This window comes from Danio rerio, chromosome 22 (assembly GCF_049306965.1).
Source record: "Danio rerio strain Tuebingen ecotype United States chromosome 22, GRCz12tu, whole genome shotgun sequence".
NCBI classification, from domain to species: Eukaryota; Metazoa; Chordata; class Actinopteri; order Cypriniformes; family Danionidae; genus Danio; species Danio rerio.
Genome location: NC_133197.1, coordinates 3,574,823 through 3,589,991, shown reverse-complemented (window position 1 = coordinate 3,589,991; position 15,169 = coordinate 3,574,823). Strand labels below are relative to the sequence as shown.

At 40.4% G+C, this 15,169-nt stretch overlaps 1 protein-coding gene across 50 annotated transcripts in view; it reads left to right on the top strand.

The window, feature by feature from the left end:
* ptprsa (protein tyrosine phosphatase receptor type Sa) overlaps positions 1 to 15,169 on the top strand; it is a 387,632-nt gene that overhangs the window by 316,485 nt on the left and 55,978 nt on the right. For 42 of the 50 annotated variants that reach the window (XM_073937010.1, XM_073937007.1, XM_073936997.1 and 39 more), the window contains 5 exons: positions 3,242 to 3,359; positions 11,716 to 12,309; positions 13,225 to 13,319; positions 13,407 to 13,660; positions 14,339 to 14,426. In XM_073937010.1, the coding sequence (XP_073793111.1) occupies positions 3,242 to 3,359; positions 11,716 to 12,309; positions 13,225 to 13,319; positions 13,407 to 13,660; positions 14,339 to 14,426 (1,149 nt within the window). The remainder of the gene's footprint in view (positions 1 to 3,241; positions 3,360 to 11,715; positions 12,310 to 13,224; positions 13,320 to 13,406; positions 13,661 to 14,338; positions 14,427 to 15,169) is intronic. The other 8 variants (XM_073937020.1, XM_073937015.1, XM_073937017.1 and 5 more) reach the window with 1 other exon arrangement.

Here is a 15,169-nt window from a genome sequence, read left to right as displayed (position 1 = left end):
AATCCCCTTTCTCATCCATTCTGATGCTCAATTTGAACTGCAGCAGGTCGTCTTGAACATGTCTACATGCCTGAATGCATTAAGTTGCTGCCATCTGATTGGCTGATTAGAAATTTGCGCTAACGAGCACCTAATAAAGTGGCCAGCGAGTGTATGTGTGTATAATCAAATGGATATTTTATGATTTATTGTGTTGTTTTATTTTTTTATTGTCATGCCTTATATTAACATATTTTATACAATTGTTGGGTATAAAAACTTTTAACCAATATACAATCCTACTGTTTATCTATTTATGTTTGATGGTATTTAAAAAAAAAAAAGTCTCTTTTGAGTCCCCAAAAGTTGCACAGTAACAGGTGTGTGTGTGTATACAGCTGAAGTCAGAATTATTCGCCCCCCTTTAAGTTTTCTTTTCTTGTTTTAATATTTCCCAAAAGATGTTTAACAGAGCAAGGGAATTTTCACAGTATGTCTGATAATATTTTTTCCTCTGGAGAAAGTCTGATTTGTTTTATTTCGGCTAGAATGAAAGCAGTTTTTAATTTTTTTAAACCATTTTAAAATCAATATTATTAGCCCCTTGAACCCTTTAGCGTTTCTCTAAAATTTGCTTAAATGCCCAAAAAATGCATGCCCAAAGTAAATTGATATGCCAATCAAAAGGGCAAAGGTCAGTGGCCATTTTCTTTCAAAATAGTAGTATTGTTTACATCTGAAAAGACAACACACTACCGAACACATAGATTTGATTGCTCCGGAGACTAGCTTGAAATGATAGCGGTGAATTTCTAGGGTTGTGGACTAAATATTTTACTTAATTGGATTGGCCGGACCCTTTGCAGTGTATTTACACCCTGTTTGTTGAAATGTTGTGGATCTGTGGACAGACAGAAGGCATAAAATGTGATTTTTTTTTTTCAGTTTTGTTATTGCTTCTGTGATTATCGGCATTTTGACAAAGACACTAATTGGGTCTGCCACTGTATGTTCATCGTGTCTTAAAATGGTTGGAATCGTTTTAATCACAAGAATCGCAGCTTTCAAACGATATATGACATATATGATATATGAAGTTTTCCCGTAAACGTGCTATGTACCACAGGCGGTACGTCGGAACGGCATCGAGTTAAGCTATATTATTCCGATAGTCTACAGAACTAACCACTGTTATACAATAACTTGCCTAATTACCCTGCCTAGTTAACCTAATTATCCTAGTTAAGCCTTTAAAAGTCACTTTAAAGAGCCATGAAACCCCCTCGTTTCAGCAGGGTGTTTTCACACCTCTACTTTGAAAAAAGTCAGAAAAGTGGGCGTGTCCAGCTCTGGTTAGGGGGGAGTGTCAGAGGAACTAAAGTGGGATGGTGTGAGAGTGTCTATTCGGACACGCGCGAGTTTCAGAGTCAAAACACACACACACGGGAAAAAGTGACTGTGTTTACATGGACATCTGTAGTCGAATTATTTGCCAAATGATTAAATGGTGGACTTTAACTGCAGTTTGGCTCTTTCATTCAGGGAATTCATTCATGTCCCTCGCGACAAATTAGATATTTGATTCGAGGATCTGCTCAAAGCGTGTATTTTTCATGCAATGTTTGATACCGCACGACGAATGAGAAAAAAAACTCTGCATTTCCCGTAAACTTAGATGCACACGGCAGGTAGTGTCTGAAAGTTATTATTAAAGTGTTATTCCGGTCAGAAAATGCGGTGAAAACCCTACACGAGGTTAAAGTTTGGTTGTGGTGCTAACATGTTTACACTCGGTGCAATAGTTAACTTAGTTCGATACGAACAAACTGAATAAACAAAGAGCACTGGTCGCTCACTTACCAAATCTGTAGAGACAGGACAATCACCAGCAACTAGAGTCGCGTCTTTATATAGAGGAGACTACAAGCGAATCCGGATCTCAGCGTTTGCAGATGAGAACAGCTCTCAGGTAAACAATAATCCTCCTTAGACACGTAAGTTATTGTTGTCGAGCGTCGCGTACACTGTTAATCCACACGTGACTCTGAGCTCTCACAGAGAGAAAATGAAAACAAAACTTAACTGCAGCAAAATATAAAAGCAACACTTCACGCTTGTTTTGCCAACACAACGTGGCGTCTCTGTCGTCTAAACACCGTGGCAGTAATGAATATTAATGAAGTTGCACAATAGAGCGCGCTGATTGGTTTGAACCAAGCTTTACTCATGCATTAATGCATCACACTGTAAGACGTAATAAGACTCACTCTGGCACAGACGTCCAGTCTGCACGCTGGAATACACGCTATTATGTCATGACCGTGACGCAGCTTCAAAAATTCGTTTCAAACCGGAAGTACGAATTTGCTTGAAATAACGCAAAAACAACCAATTTATACTTTTTAGTGAAATATAGGTGTCCTAATAGTGTTTTTAGCAGTGTGGGACACATATACGACTGTCAACAGCTCAAAACATGTGTTTTGGTGACCCTTTAAGCTGTATAGAAGTGTCTTGAAGAATATCTAGACTAATATTATTTACTGTCATCATGGCAAAGATAAAATAAATCAGCTATTAGAGATGAGTTATTCAAACTATCATGATTAGAAATGTGTTGAAGAAATCTTCTCTTCGTTAAACAGAAATCGGGGGGGAAATAAACAGGGGGCTAGTAATTCTGACTTCAACTGTATATATCTATTTTGTAATTGATTAAATTATTTTTAATTGTTATGCCTTTTGTTTTATTAATGTAACATGTTTTATATGATTGTCGTGTGTAAAAATGATTAGCCAATATACTGTACAATATCATAGCTCTTTTCCATCCCTGAAAGTTGCCCGGTAACAGGTGTGTGTGTTTATATGTGTGTTTTGGGCTGATTTGTTCAATCCCGAGCAGCATGAATATGAATATTGAAGAGGTTTTGTGTGAAGCTCAGTGCTCTGTAAGCTGCAGGGGCTGCGGGTTCTTTCTCCTCTTTGAGCATTTTCTATTAATTCTCTCTCCGTCACGCACTGATCAAAGCTCTCTCGCTCTCACCTAAAACACTGGGAAATAAGACGACGGCGTGCGCTTGTGCGTATGCGTGCTTGCAAGTGCATGTGTGTGCGTTTCTAAAGTTAATATACTTCAACGCAGATCGCAGGCTGTGACGCTGACAAAAAAGGGAAAGTGACAGCGCGGATGGCATGTTGTGAAGTCTTTAAAAAATTCAGCACAGCGCTAACTTCCTTCTCCATGTCCATGAAACCACAGGAGATGGTCATCGGGGGCCTGCAGCCCGACACCACGTACTCCATCACGGTGGCAGCCTACACCACCAAAGGAGACGGAGCCCGCAGCAAGCCCAAGCTGGTGCTCACCAAAGGAGCAGGTCGGTAATACTAATAACACCCTCATTAGCTGAGCTCCAGGACTTACTGGCTACAGGAGCAAAATCAACCTTTAGGGGGGAAAGACAACAAACGTGCCCTATATAGTGTGTCTGGAGTACATAAAGGCTGTGGGTAAACGTATAGCAGGGATTATTAAGTGTGTGCGCATGCTTCTGCTAAGGAGGTTAGGGTTGCTGTTGTTGTTTTGGTTTCTTCTATAGTCACCAATCTTGGGCCTGTAGGTCCCTGTAGGGTTTAGCTCCAACTCGCCCGACTGGAAGTGTCAAATATACCTAACAAGACCTTGATTAGCTTGTTCCCTGCTGAAAAATCCAGGTTAAACCAGCCTAGGCTGGTTGGCTGGTTTTAGCTGGTCGACCAGGCTGGTTTTAGAGGGGTTTTGGCCATTTCCAAGCTGGTTTCCAGCCATTTCCAGCCTGGTCTTAGCTGGTCAGGCTGGAAAATGACCAGCTAAATCCACCTAAAACCAGCTTGACCAGTCTGGTTTAAGCTGGACATAGCTAGTTTTGGCTGGGCTCCCAGTCTGGCTAGGCTGGTCAAGCTGGTTTTAGGCCAGACCAGCAAAGACCGGGCTGGAAATGGATGGAAACCAGCCTGGAAATGGACAAAACCCCTCTAAAACCAGCCTGGTCGACCAGCTAAAACCAGCCATCCAGCCCAGGCTGGTTTAAGCTGTTTTTTTCAGTAGGGGTGTGTTAGATTAAGGTTGAAGCTAAACTCTGCAGGGCACAAGGTTGCCCACATGTCCGGTTCCTCATCTGCAGTAAATTACAGTAAAATTAAGGATCTGCACCGCAGATTAGCATGATTTAGTGTGTTAGCAATAAGCTTACCAGCAAGCTAAGTAGCGTCTTTAAGTTCTTCCTCAAATCAAAGTGTTTCTACGCGTGCATTTTAAAGATATGTGAGGGTATAAATAGTGTTTAGACATGCGGAAATAATATGCATATGCTAAGGTAGCCTAATTATACAAGGAAATTAATTCTTAAGCCATGCAGCGCTAATTCCACGGTACTCAAACTCTGTAGGCTAATGAGTTTGGGCTAATGCATTGCTTCTCGCTGTTTTTTTTCCACATCTGACACAATGAGCATTTTGGCGTTAGAATGAAGAGCTGTAAATAGATAGTGCTAATCTTGCCTACTTATGTAGTGCTATTGCTATTCAGTAGCAGCTATTCATTAGACTATCCTAGTAATTTGTTTTCTACATCCCTAGTGCACTCATTTAAAACAGTTGGGTTGATATTAACCCAACAGGTAACCCAATGATGGGTCGTTTTGACATCAACCTGCTGTTGGGTTATTTTAACCCAGGGGTTTTCAAAGTGTGAGGCGCGCCTCCCCTGGGGGGCGCCAGAGCATGTCAGGGGAGGCGCGGGAAAAAAATTATATAATAAAAATATAATTAAGTTGAATTATTATATGTATTTTTATTATATTTAAACGTTTTAATTAAACAAAGCTAAAAAAAATAATACGTCAAAAATAAGAAAACCTTTTTTACCCAGAAGGCCATAGCTGTGAATTCGCTTCTGTTTGGCAAGCCTGGTATATGCCTGCTAATACATCGGTTTCTGAGACCCCCCGATTCAAAGCCTTCAAGTTCAAGGCTTAAACCCAAAAGACGACGATATGATGATCAGTATTTGAGTTTAGGATTTACGTGGACAGGACCAGCTGATGAACCACGACCTTCATGTGTGATTTGTCAAGATATTTTGGCTAATGACAGCATGAGACCCGCTAAACTTCGACTGTTTTGACTGGGATGAACAGTTCTTGGATCTGTTCTATTCATATTGAACCATCATCCTAGTTTTAAAAACGTTATATTAAAATACTTGTTATTACTCTGTAAATAATTGCACTTTCATGCAAATGATGATAAAAGTGAGTTAACAGTCTGACATCTGTCTGTGTCTTCATATATATATATATATATATATATATATATATATATATATATATATATATATATATATATATATAGGTGTGTGGATAAGGTGTGTCAAAAGGGAGGCCCACTGTCTTAGTCTTTGAAAAACCCTGTTTTAACCCAATCCATTTGGTTGTTAAGGGTAACCCAAGACCATAGATTAGAAAAATAACTTATTTGTTGGGTTATTATGCCAAAAAGTGGCTTTATAATAATAAATTATTATTTTTATTATAGGGTATATGCCGAAGTATGCTAAAGGACTTTTAATTTGCCTGTAACCTGGGTTAAGTGCTTCCGGCAAAGTGTATGTCAATGCAAAATCGGCACATTTAAGCTCTGTTTTCTTAAAAAATCAGCGATCTCCACTGGCGGAGTGATATCTGATATAAAGTGGGTTTCAGATTGTACAAGTAGCACTGCATCAAATTACATTCCCCCCCACCATGTCTTTATAAAATGAGCATTTATTTTACCCCAGTTTATTTAATGACGCTTTCACGCTAGCCTGCTGATTCTGATGGGTGCGTACTAGTAAACGTTTGAGCAACTAAATGAATGCCAGAGTCTGTTTAACTGAATGTATTTTAATTACATTACAACATAGATGCTGTATAAGTGGCAATAACCTGTCACCGGAACTTTATCAGTGTGGGAAGAAACAATTGCTCGGCATATACCCTATTGGGTTGATGTCTCCGCTGGGTCTTAAAGGCGAGATTGACTGCCAAATATCTCAAATGTGTGTATCATTTCCCCCGCACAAAAAAAAAAAAAACTGTAGAAATTAACACGGAGGTAGAAAGAGTGTTTTTATCTGTTTACTCTAAAAAAAAGTTTTATTTATTTATATTATAGAGTTATTTATTTAACCCAAGACTGAGTTAAAAATCTTTTTTTCAGTTATTTTTAACCTTTATTGGGTTATTTATTTAATAACTCCAGTTGGGTTAAACATTTACAGTCGACTGATTTAACTGACGCAGTACAGCTGTATTAATATGCGTGCATAATGTTGTTCTTGCTTTATAATATTTATTTAACACAATAATGTTTTTTTTTTAATCAAATGACCTCTCCTTGTTGTGTTTTATCTATCCATTTCACAAGCACTCCTAATTATTGATGATACAAACGCGCGCTTCGTGGCCGATTTATATTAAATTGACGCTATATTATATTAAAGCGCTGTGTCTGGGACTTAAAATGTAGCGGAGATAAATCATTTTTAATATTTAAAAAAAACTGCATGTTATTTATTTACACTGTTATAATTATAAAATGAATAGTAGTACTAGTAATAGTAGCATTAGTAATACCAGAATGAAAAAAAATAACATTTAATCAAAATAATTTTATTTAATTTTGAACAAAATTATATTTTATAACATAATGCATTGGGTTCAAATAACCAATAAATAACCAATAGATAGGAAGGTGCTATAATAATTGGGGTATTTTTATATATATATATATAATTATTATTATTATTATTATTATTATTGTTGTTGTTGTTGTTGTTGTTGTTGTTGTTGTTGTTGTTGTGTTAGAGCTTAAATAAACGTTATTAAGCAAAAACAACATTACTTACACATATTAATACAGCAGTTCTGTGTCAGTTAAATCAGTTGACTGTTAAAATTCAGCATTTTTAACCCAACTGGTAGAGTTATTAAATCTACAACACAATAAAGGTTAAAAATAACCCAACACAGCACCAAATATTTAACCCAACTGGTTCAGTTATGAATAAATAACCCAATAAAGGTTTAAAATAACTCAACAAAGCACCAAATATTTAGCCTAACTGGTTGAGTTATGAATAAATAACCCAATAAAGGTTTAAAATAACCCAACAATGCACCAAATATTTAAACCAACTGGTTGAGTTATGAATACATAACCCAATAAAGGTTTAAAATAACCCAACAGTTCACTAAATATTTAACCCAACTGGTTGAGTTATGAATAAATAACCCAATAAAGGTTTAAAATAACCCAACAAAGCACCAAATATTTAGCCTAACTGGTTGAGTTATGAATAAATAACCCAATAAAGGTTTAAAATAACCCAACAATGCACCAAATATTTAAACCAACTGGTTGAGTTATGAATACATAACCCAATAAAGGTTTAAAATAACCCAACAGTTCACTAAATATTTAACCCAACTGGTTGAGTTATGAATAAATAACCCAATAAAGGTTTAAAATAACCCAACAATGCACCAAATATTTCACCCAACTGGTTGAGTTATGAATACATAACCCAATAAAGGTTTAAAATAACCCAACAGTTCACTAAATATTTAACCCAACTGGTTGAGTTATGAATAAATAACCCAATAAAGGTTAAAAATAACCCAACAATGCACCAAATATTTAGCCTAACTGGTTGAGTTATGAATAATTAACCCATTAATGGTTTAAAATAACCCAGCAATGCACCAAATATTTAAACCAACTGGTTGAGTTATGAATACATAACCCAATAAAGGTTTAAAATAACCCCACAGTTCACTAAATATTTAACCCAACTGGTTGAGTTATGAATAAATAACCCAATAAAGGTTAAAAATAACCCAACAATGCACCAAATATTTAAACCAACTGGTTGAGTTATGAATACATAACCCAATAAAGGTTTAAAATAACCCAACAATTCACTAAACATTTAACCCAACTGGTTGAGTTATGATTAAATAACCCAATAAACATTTAAAATAACCCAACAATGCACCAAATATTTAACCCAACTGGTTGAGTTATGAATACATAACCCAATAAAGGTTTAAAATAACCCAACAGTTCACTAAATATTTAACCCAACTGGTGGAGTTATGAATAAATAACCCAATAAAGGTTTAAAATAACCCAGCAATGCACCAAATATTTAGCCTAACTGGTTGAGTTATGAATAAATAACCCATTAAAGGTGTAAAATAACCCAGCAATGCACCAATTATTTAAACCAACTGGTTGAGTTATGAACACATAACCCAATAAAGATTTAAAATAACCCAACAATTCACTAAACATTTAACCCAACTGGTTGAGTTATGATTAAATAACCCAATAAACGTTTAAAATAACCCAACAATGCACCAAATATTTAACCCAACTGGTTGAGTTATGAATACATAACCCAATAAAGGTTTAAAATAACCCAACAGTTCACTAAATATTTAACCCAACTTGTGGAGTTATGAATAAATAACCCAATAAAGGTTAAAAATAACCCAACAATGCACCAAATATTTTTAAATGAACAATTATTTTAAATAACTAACCCAACGTCTTTTAGAGTGTAGGTATTTTGGGGTATTTGCTTTAAAGATACCATGATATTACCAATAAAATGAATAACATGCTAGTGAACTCTGAACACCAGCAGAATGTTAATTCCATAGTATGACTCTATTTCTGTACACAGGCCTGGCTTGCATCATGAGCATTTTGTTTGAAGATATGGGGTTGGGAGTTTGGATTTGTCAAAAATGAATACTGAACATAAAGTACTTATCCTGTGTAGCAGACTTCCACCAGACAGCAACATTGTTGTTTGAGGGGTCTCTCCTCATTAAGTTTGCCACATTAACTGAAGATTTTCTGGTGAATCTCCATGATTTTATTTTAATCAGTTTAGTGAATACCTAACGGCAGTACCTTGAGTATGTAGGCTTTATTTTAAGCCTCAGTGTTAGCCTGGCCTGGTTTTTCAGTGCACTGGAGCTCCAGACGTTGACGAGACAGGTGTGCCGATCGCAGGTGTCAAATGTGACAGTGCCGCTACATATGCATGTCATTCTCAAGGCCTGTCTCTCTTCCTCTCCATCACGCAGTGATGTGGCACAGCCGCCCGCTCAAACGAAGGATGTCCCCGCTCTCCCCGCCTCCGAAAGTGTGGCGAAACGCTTACAGCAGACAAAAGAAATAAATAAATAAACAAGGACCGACTCAGCCCTACTTAAAGAAGCGGCATCTCGCTCTTTCATGTGCCAGAACAGAGGAAAAGCTTGACCAATGGGGCTCAGAGGAGCCACTCCGGGGCACTTTCATGCCTCATTTCTGCTACATAATGCTGTCAGACAACTTAAGCCCCTGCCTTATTGTATTGATAAGGCCCGACCCACCCCTTTCAAACCCGGAACCTTCCGCAAGCCGCCTGTCATCCGAGAGAGCCGCCCGTCCCCGAGCTGCCATTCTGCATGTCGGAGATACACTTCAGAGCAATGGCACTGCACCGTCAAGCCCGTCAGTCAGGCTCTACAGTCAAGCCAAGCCGTCCTTCAAAGAAATAATGTGTGCTGGAGTGCGCATTAGTATTTAAGGGGTTCAAATCTGGAACGTTATCATGAACTAAAACTACTATCTTTAAAAAAAACAAGAAAAAAAGTCAATGCTTGACATAAAAATAAACGTATTTTATTGCCAATCAGCGTAAACTTTGCTTGGTTGGACTCTAGCTAATTTAGTCCCCACTTATAGTCAAAATATCCTCGGTTTATGTGGTGCAAGTGCGCTGGTATTGGTAGAGCTAAAGTGTAATGAAACCAAAACAGCACATTTCTGTCAATTCGAACAATCATCGTATCGAGTTTGAGTATGCGTCAGCCATTCTGATCAACATTATTAATGTCGCGTTCAAAGAAACGTTATCGGTTTCCCGTGCCTTGATCTCAAAGCAGATGTCCTTGCATCGATCGAATTGATGCTGCCTGTTGTCCTGAAGGAACGACATGGGAGTGATTGATTCCGTTCTCGCTTCAGAGCCGACGGACTGATTGATGCATGCGCCGTCAAACCCTTCACCGTCCCGCTGCTAATGCACCTTATCATCGGCAGTTCCTTGTGCATTAAATGCAAACGTCTGTACGTTAAGATGTCCGTAGGGCAGATTCTGATCGAGTACGAGCTTCCCTTTTTTTTTATTTCCTCCCGTCTCCCTTCATCCTTGCGGGAGTTGAGCAGATTGCATGCTAATGCAGGGGCTGGAGGTGTTCTTCACGAGTGTCCGCTTGGACAGCCGCCACGGCTGGGGGAGCAGAGAGTCTGGATGACTCACAATCCTCCCGGCACTGTGGTTATTCTCTTCAATTAATTGGTCCACTTAGAGCAACTCGCTCCAGTCCTGATTGTGGAGAGCGAAGCTTCACGTCGGTCTCTGGAGCTTCCTGTCTTATACCATCTGATGCCTGGATAGTGCGATATGGAGATGAACTTTCGGTAGACCGCAATTTCGGATTATGGGATTACAAATCGACATTATGAGTTGTATTATTAAACACCTTTTTGCTGTTGCTGCCTCTTTATTGGAGCAGTAAATCATAAAATGCTTGCCTGTGTGCCTATTACCATGGTAAAATCGCTGTAACGCACGCTCCCTTGAGGAGAGTTGCTTTCAGTTTTACACAATGCACGAGGAATTAATCAAAGACTGTTAATTACATTGACCTTTTTGTCGTCCGTTCCTGAGGACTTTTAGTCAGGTGATAATATTCAGGCACATTTTTCGCCCTTGTCTTTTGTATATTTGATATCAGTTCTGCCCAGAATGCAGCGCTGCAGTTTTCTGCAGTCGTGTCAGCTGGCAGTCGTGCTTTATATGCCTGATATACCTCACTGTAAGTCCTGTCGGCAGGTTAATTGCATGTTAGCTGAAGGTTATTTTATTTTGTTCTATAGCAGCTCTGATGCTTCTCCTACACTGGAGATGAGAAGGACAGAGAGCGGGAAAGTAAGGAGGGGGAGGGCGTGAGCGTGAAACGCAATCCTATCTTAATCAGTGGCTGTGGGTCAACAGTGGCCGTTAATGCAAGGCCTAATGGGAAACGTGCCTGTGGTCCTGTGGAAAGGATTGCGTGTCATCCAGTGGAGTGCACTGGAGTGCTGTTGGTGAGGGGAAGCAGTCCACAATCACGGTGGCTCTGACCCTCGTTGTCCTCTCGCTGCGGCAGATTGCGCCATCACCTTCATCAGCTCTCCTTTTGTTTTCCCCGGGAGTCATTTGTCCTCCTATCTGCTCTCATGCCCATCTTTTCCATCATATGGCTGTTAACCCACAATCTCACATCTAGTGATCTGTTCAACAACCAGCTAGTCACTACTGTTCACTTGAAGATATAACCGAATTCTCATAGCAGAGTTTGTAGATGCGGCTTTCTGTGATATACAAGCGCCTTTATGGCAGTTTGTACAATACACGCATGCTTATGTAATAGTACTTTACAGTAAATGGGATTGCAATAAATCCCTTTAAAGTAATTCCAGGTGACTTTTCTTCAGTAGGGTGAAGGCGGGATGAATAGACACCTGGTTTCCCTACAATAGATTTAAGTGCGATGCGGCTCATTTGAATTTAATGTAACGTCTCTCTTTTTCTCTTTCTCTCAACAGTCCCAGGGCCTCCTTTTCTCTCCGTCAACCAGAACTCAGAGTCTACTGCAATAATACGCTGGCAACCCCCTGATTACGTTGCTCCTGGCCTCGAGGTGCAGGGGTACCGGCTACAGTTTGGCCGAAAAGATGTGAACCCCCTGGCTACGCTGGAGTTTGGCCCGCAGGAGCTGGAATATTCCATTAGCAATATCCACCGAGGGGCTACGTACATCTTCAAAGTGTCCGCCAAGTCCAAATCAGGATTTGGTGAAGAGGCAACTCAAGAACTAAGAGTCCCGGAAGAGGTTCCTCGAGGGTATCCTCAAATAACCGAAGGGTCCAACATCACCTGCTGCTCAGTCCAGTTCTCCTGGCTCCCTCCGGTGCTGGCGGAGCGCAATGGCGCTATAACAGAATACACCCTATCATATCAGGAGGCCGGAACAATCAGTGGACCTAAGGAATTGCGCCTGCCGGCCGATGAGAACAGTTACATCCTAAACAGCCTGAGGCCCAACGCAGTATACGATGTGAAAATTCGAGCGCACACCAGCGTAGGTCCAGGGCCCTACAGCCCACCGATCCAGTATCGAACAGTGGCCTATGAAGCAGGTAAAGGTTGCTCATTTCCCCGCCTCAAGGGACAAACCTCTACAATGCAAGCACCTACACCCGATTATATAACGTTCTCTGGGAGCCACATACCTCACTAACACCCTCCCCCACAACAAGGTAAAATAAGTCAGTAAGGTGAAGTCAGTCAGTTTTGAAAGGGGAGGAGCATCAATTTTTGCGAGGTAAGTGCCGATTGGTCAGACACGCCCAGCACATTCACTCATCCAATCACAAAAACTCCCCTAGTATTCCAAGGTAGGCGAGAGCCATGACAAGGAGATCCCAGATCTGAAGTGGAACTAGGCACATTTGTTTACTTTGTTTGGGTTTTTCCTTAGTTTTTTTTTTGGTTTGACAGTTCCTTTTTTTTCTGTACTCACCTTTCCCCCTCTCTCCCACACTGGGATGGTTTTCAGCATGGCGTCCCATGATGCACTGCTAACAAGTGTGGGCATGACAACTGTGTTGGGGTTTGTCCTCGTTCCTGTCGGGCTGTCTGCCACGGCAGTGCCTATCCAAATTCGAGAGCACACAGCAGTGGGTTACTCAAACATAATGTGGGTTCAGCTATTCTGGAAGCGTTCAGGGGGGATTATAAAAACTGCTTGCCAAATGTTCTTGTTGGGGCGGCACTGCCAGGCCAGGCCAGACAGAGTACTGTGCGATTCTGTGGTTCTGTGTTCACCAGTCCAGTCTAGCGTGCTGTTTGTCCCGAATGAGCGCCTCCCCCTCCCCTTCACAGCTAATACTGCACTCCACTCACTACGAGGGACCAAAGCCCCTCTCCTTTGGGGAGAAAATGGTTGCAAATGCGAACATTCTGTCAGTCTTCTTTCCCTTCGGTCTGTATGTCCTTTTTTTCATTCCTAAAGTGTCTTTCTCAATTTGTTCTCTCCATTCACTCCTGTACAGATGTTCCTAGGAACTTCACTGTAAAGCTGGTCACCAAGACAACAGTTCTGCTTTCCTGGAAGTTCTATGATAGCCGTTTCCCATATAAATGCACGGTAAGTAAGGCCAGTTGCATGAGCAGTCTCACCCACACTCATCTTGATGTTACCGTGCAGAATTTATCAATCCGCATTGATCTACAGATCGAGTACCACCGGCAGAAGTCTGACATTGACGCGAGGATGACGAAAACTCTCATCACAAACTTGCGACCCAACACAACCTATGAGTTCAGAATCAGCTGCCAGGACAGTAGCGATGGTGGACCCAAACACAAGCTTGTTGCCCGAACTGCGCCACATATTCAGATCCGAAAGCCTGAGTTAGACCTGAAAAGAGAGTCAGAGAGTACACTGACCATTGTCTTCCCACCGCTGGAAACAAAAGACTTGATCAAGTGAGAAACACCACACTTTGTTTTGCTGCAGTGCCCCTTGTGGTCACACTGAGAATGCATTGCATGCTTGCGCTACTTTAAATCAGAAATAGGCTCGTTTTACATCTCCGATAAAGTTAATCAGTTGAGTTTTACCATTTTTGACCATTCAGCATATCTCGGGGAGAATTTTAGCTTAGCCTAGCATAAATCAGTGAATTGGATTAGACCACAGGTGTCGATCCCGGAGGGCCATAGCTCTTTACATTTCAGCTTTTACTCGAATTAAGCACACCTCAAACTAATTTTTATCCTTCAGGCTTATTTGAAACCTATAGGTAAGTGTGTTGAAGCAGGGGTGGAACTGAAATGTTCAGGGCTGTAGCCCTCTTGGAACCGAGTTTGACACCCCTAGATTAGACTATTGTCACAGTTTTGACCGTTTTTCTGTTTAAAGCTTGACTCTTCTGTAGTTACATCATGTACAAAAACCGAACATCGAAAAGTTGCTATCGTACTTTGCTGTTGTACCATGGCTGCACAGCACTGTTACTGTAGCTAGTTACCTAGCTGGGGATTCTTTTGCCGCATAATATCTCTGCGCCTACAGCCATGATATGACGGCAAAGTACATTTTTTGTCTTGTAAATTGGAAACTGAGAAATAGTGTGTTTTATGCACCATCTTGATCTCTTCCAGAGCAATCTATGTCGTGGTGGTTCCTCTAAAGAAGGGAAAAGGACCGATGCGCCACATCAAGAGCCCAGATGAGCTGGACCTGGAAGAGGTGAACATACGCATAGCTTCTTTTCTCAAGTTTTTATCCTTGTGTCGCAGACGCAGTGGAGCCGGGGCCATTGAAAGTATTTTCGCACAAGCATTGTGGGAACGTTCCCGAGGGGTTTGTCAGAGAGAGGGGACAATTACACAGCCCTTATCCTTACCAGCTGGCAAACTGCCACGCTTAGCCACTTGACCTTGAGCTGTACGGTGCGAAGGTGCCTGTATTCAGTTTGTGTGTTATTCAGTGTTTGTTTTCACAGTAGATATCCCACTATGCTAATAGTTTACTAGCACGAATGTTGATTGAGATTGTTTCCTAGAACAGTGGTTCCCAAATTTTTTTATTTGTGGCCCCCTAAACCAAAAACATATGTTTCCATGGTCCAATTTTTAAAATGAACCCGCTACTTGTGGTGGGTTGGTAATTTACTCTAATGAAAACTGTTAACTGTCTTAATTGAATAAGCTACCAGTGATTTGAATGGGTACCCATGTGCGGCAACTCCATCTCTTGCCATTTCCCAAATGAAAGTACCCTAATAATTTGTTATTGTTTTTTTACATGTGAAATTCTGACCAAACATTTTTACATCTATTAAAGATGTTATTTCTAATAACAATACTTGGCGCCTCCCTGTAATACCATCTCGACCCACTGGGGAGCCACGTGCTACAGGTTGAAAACCACTATCCTAGAAGAAACAAACAACATAAGCTGGTTCCAGTCCTTCTTAAGCAGTGTTTTTT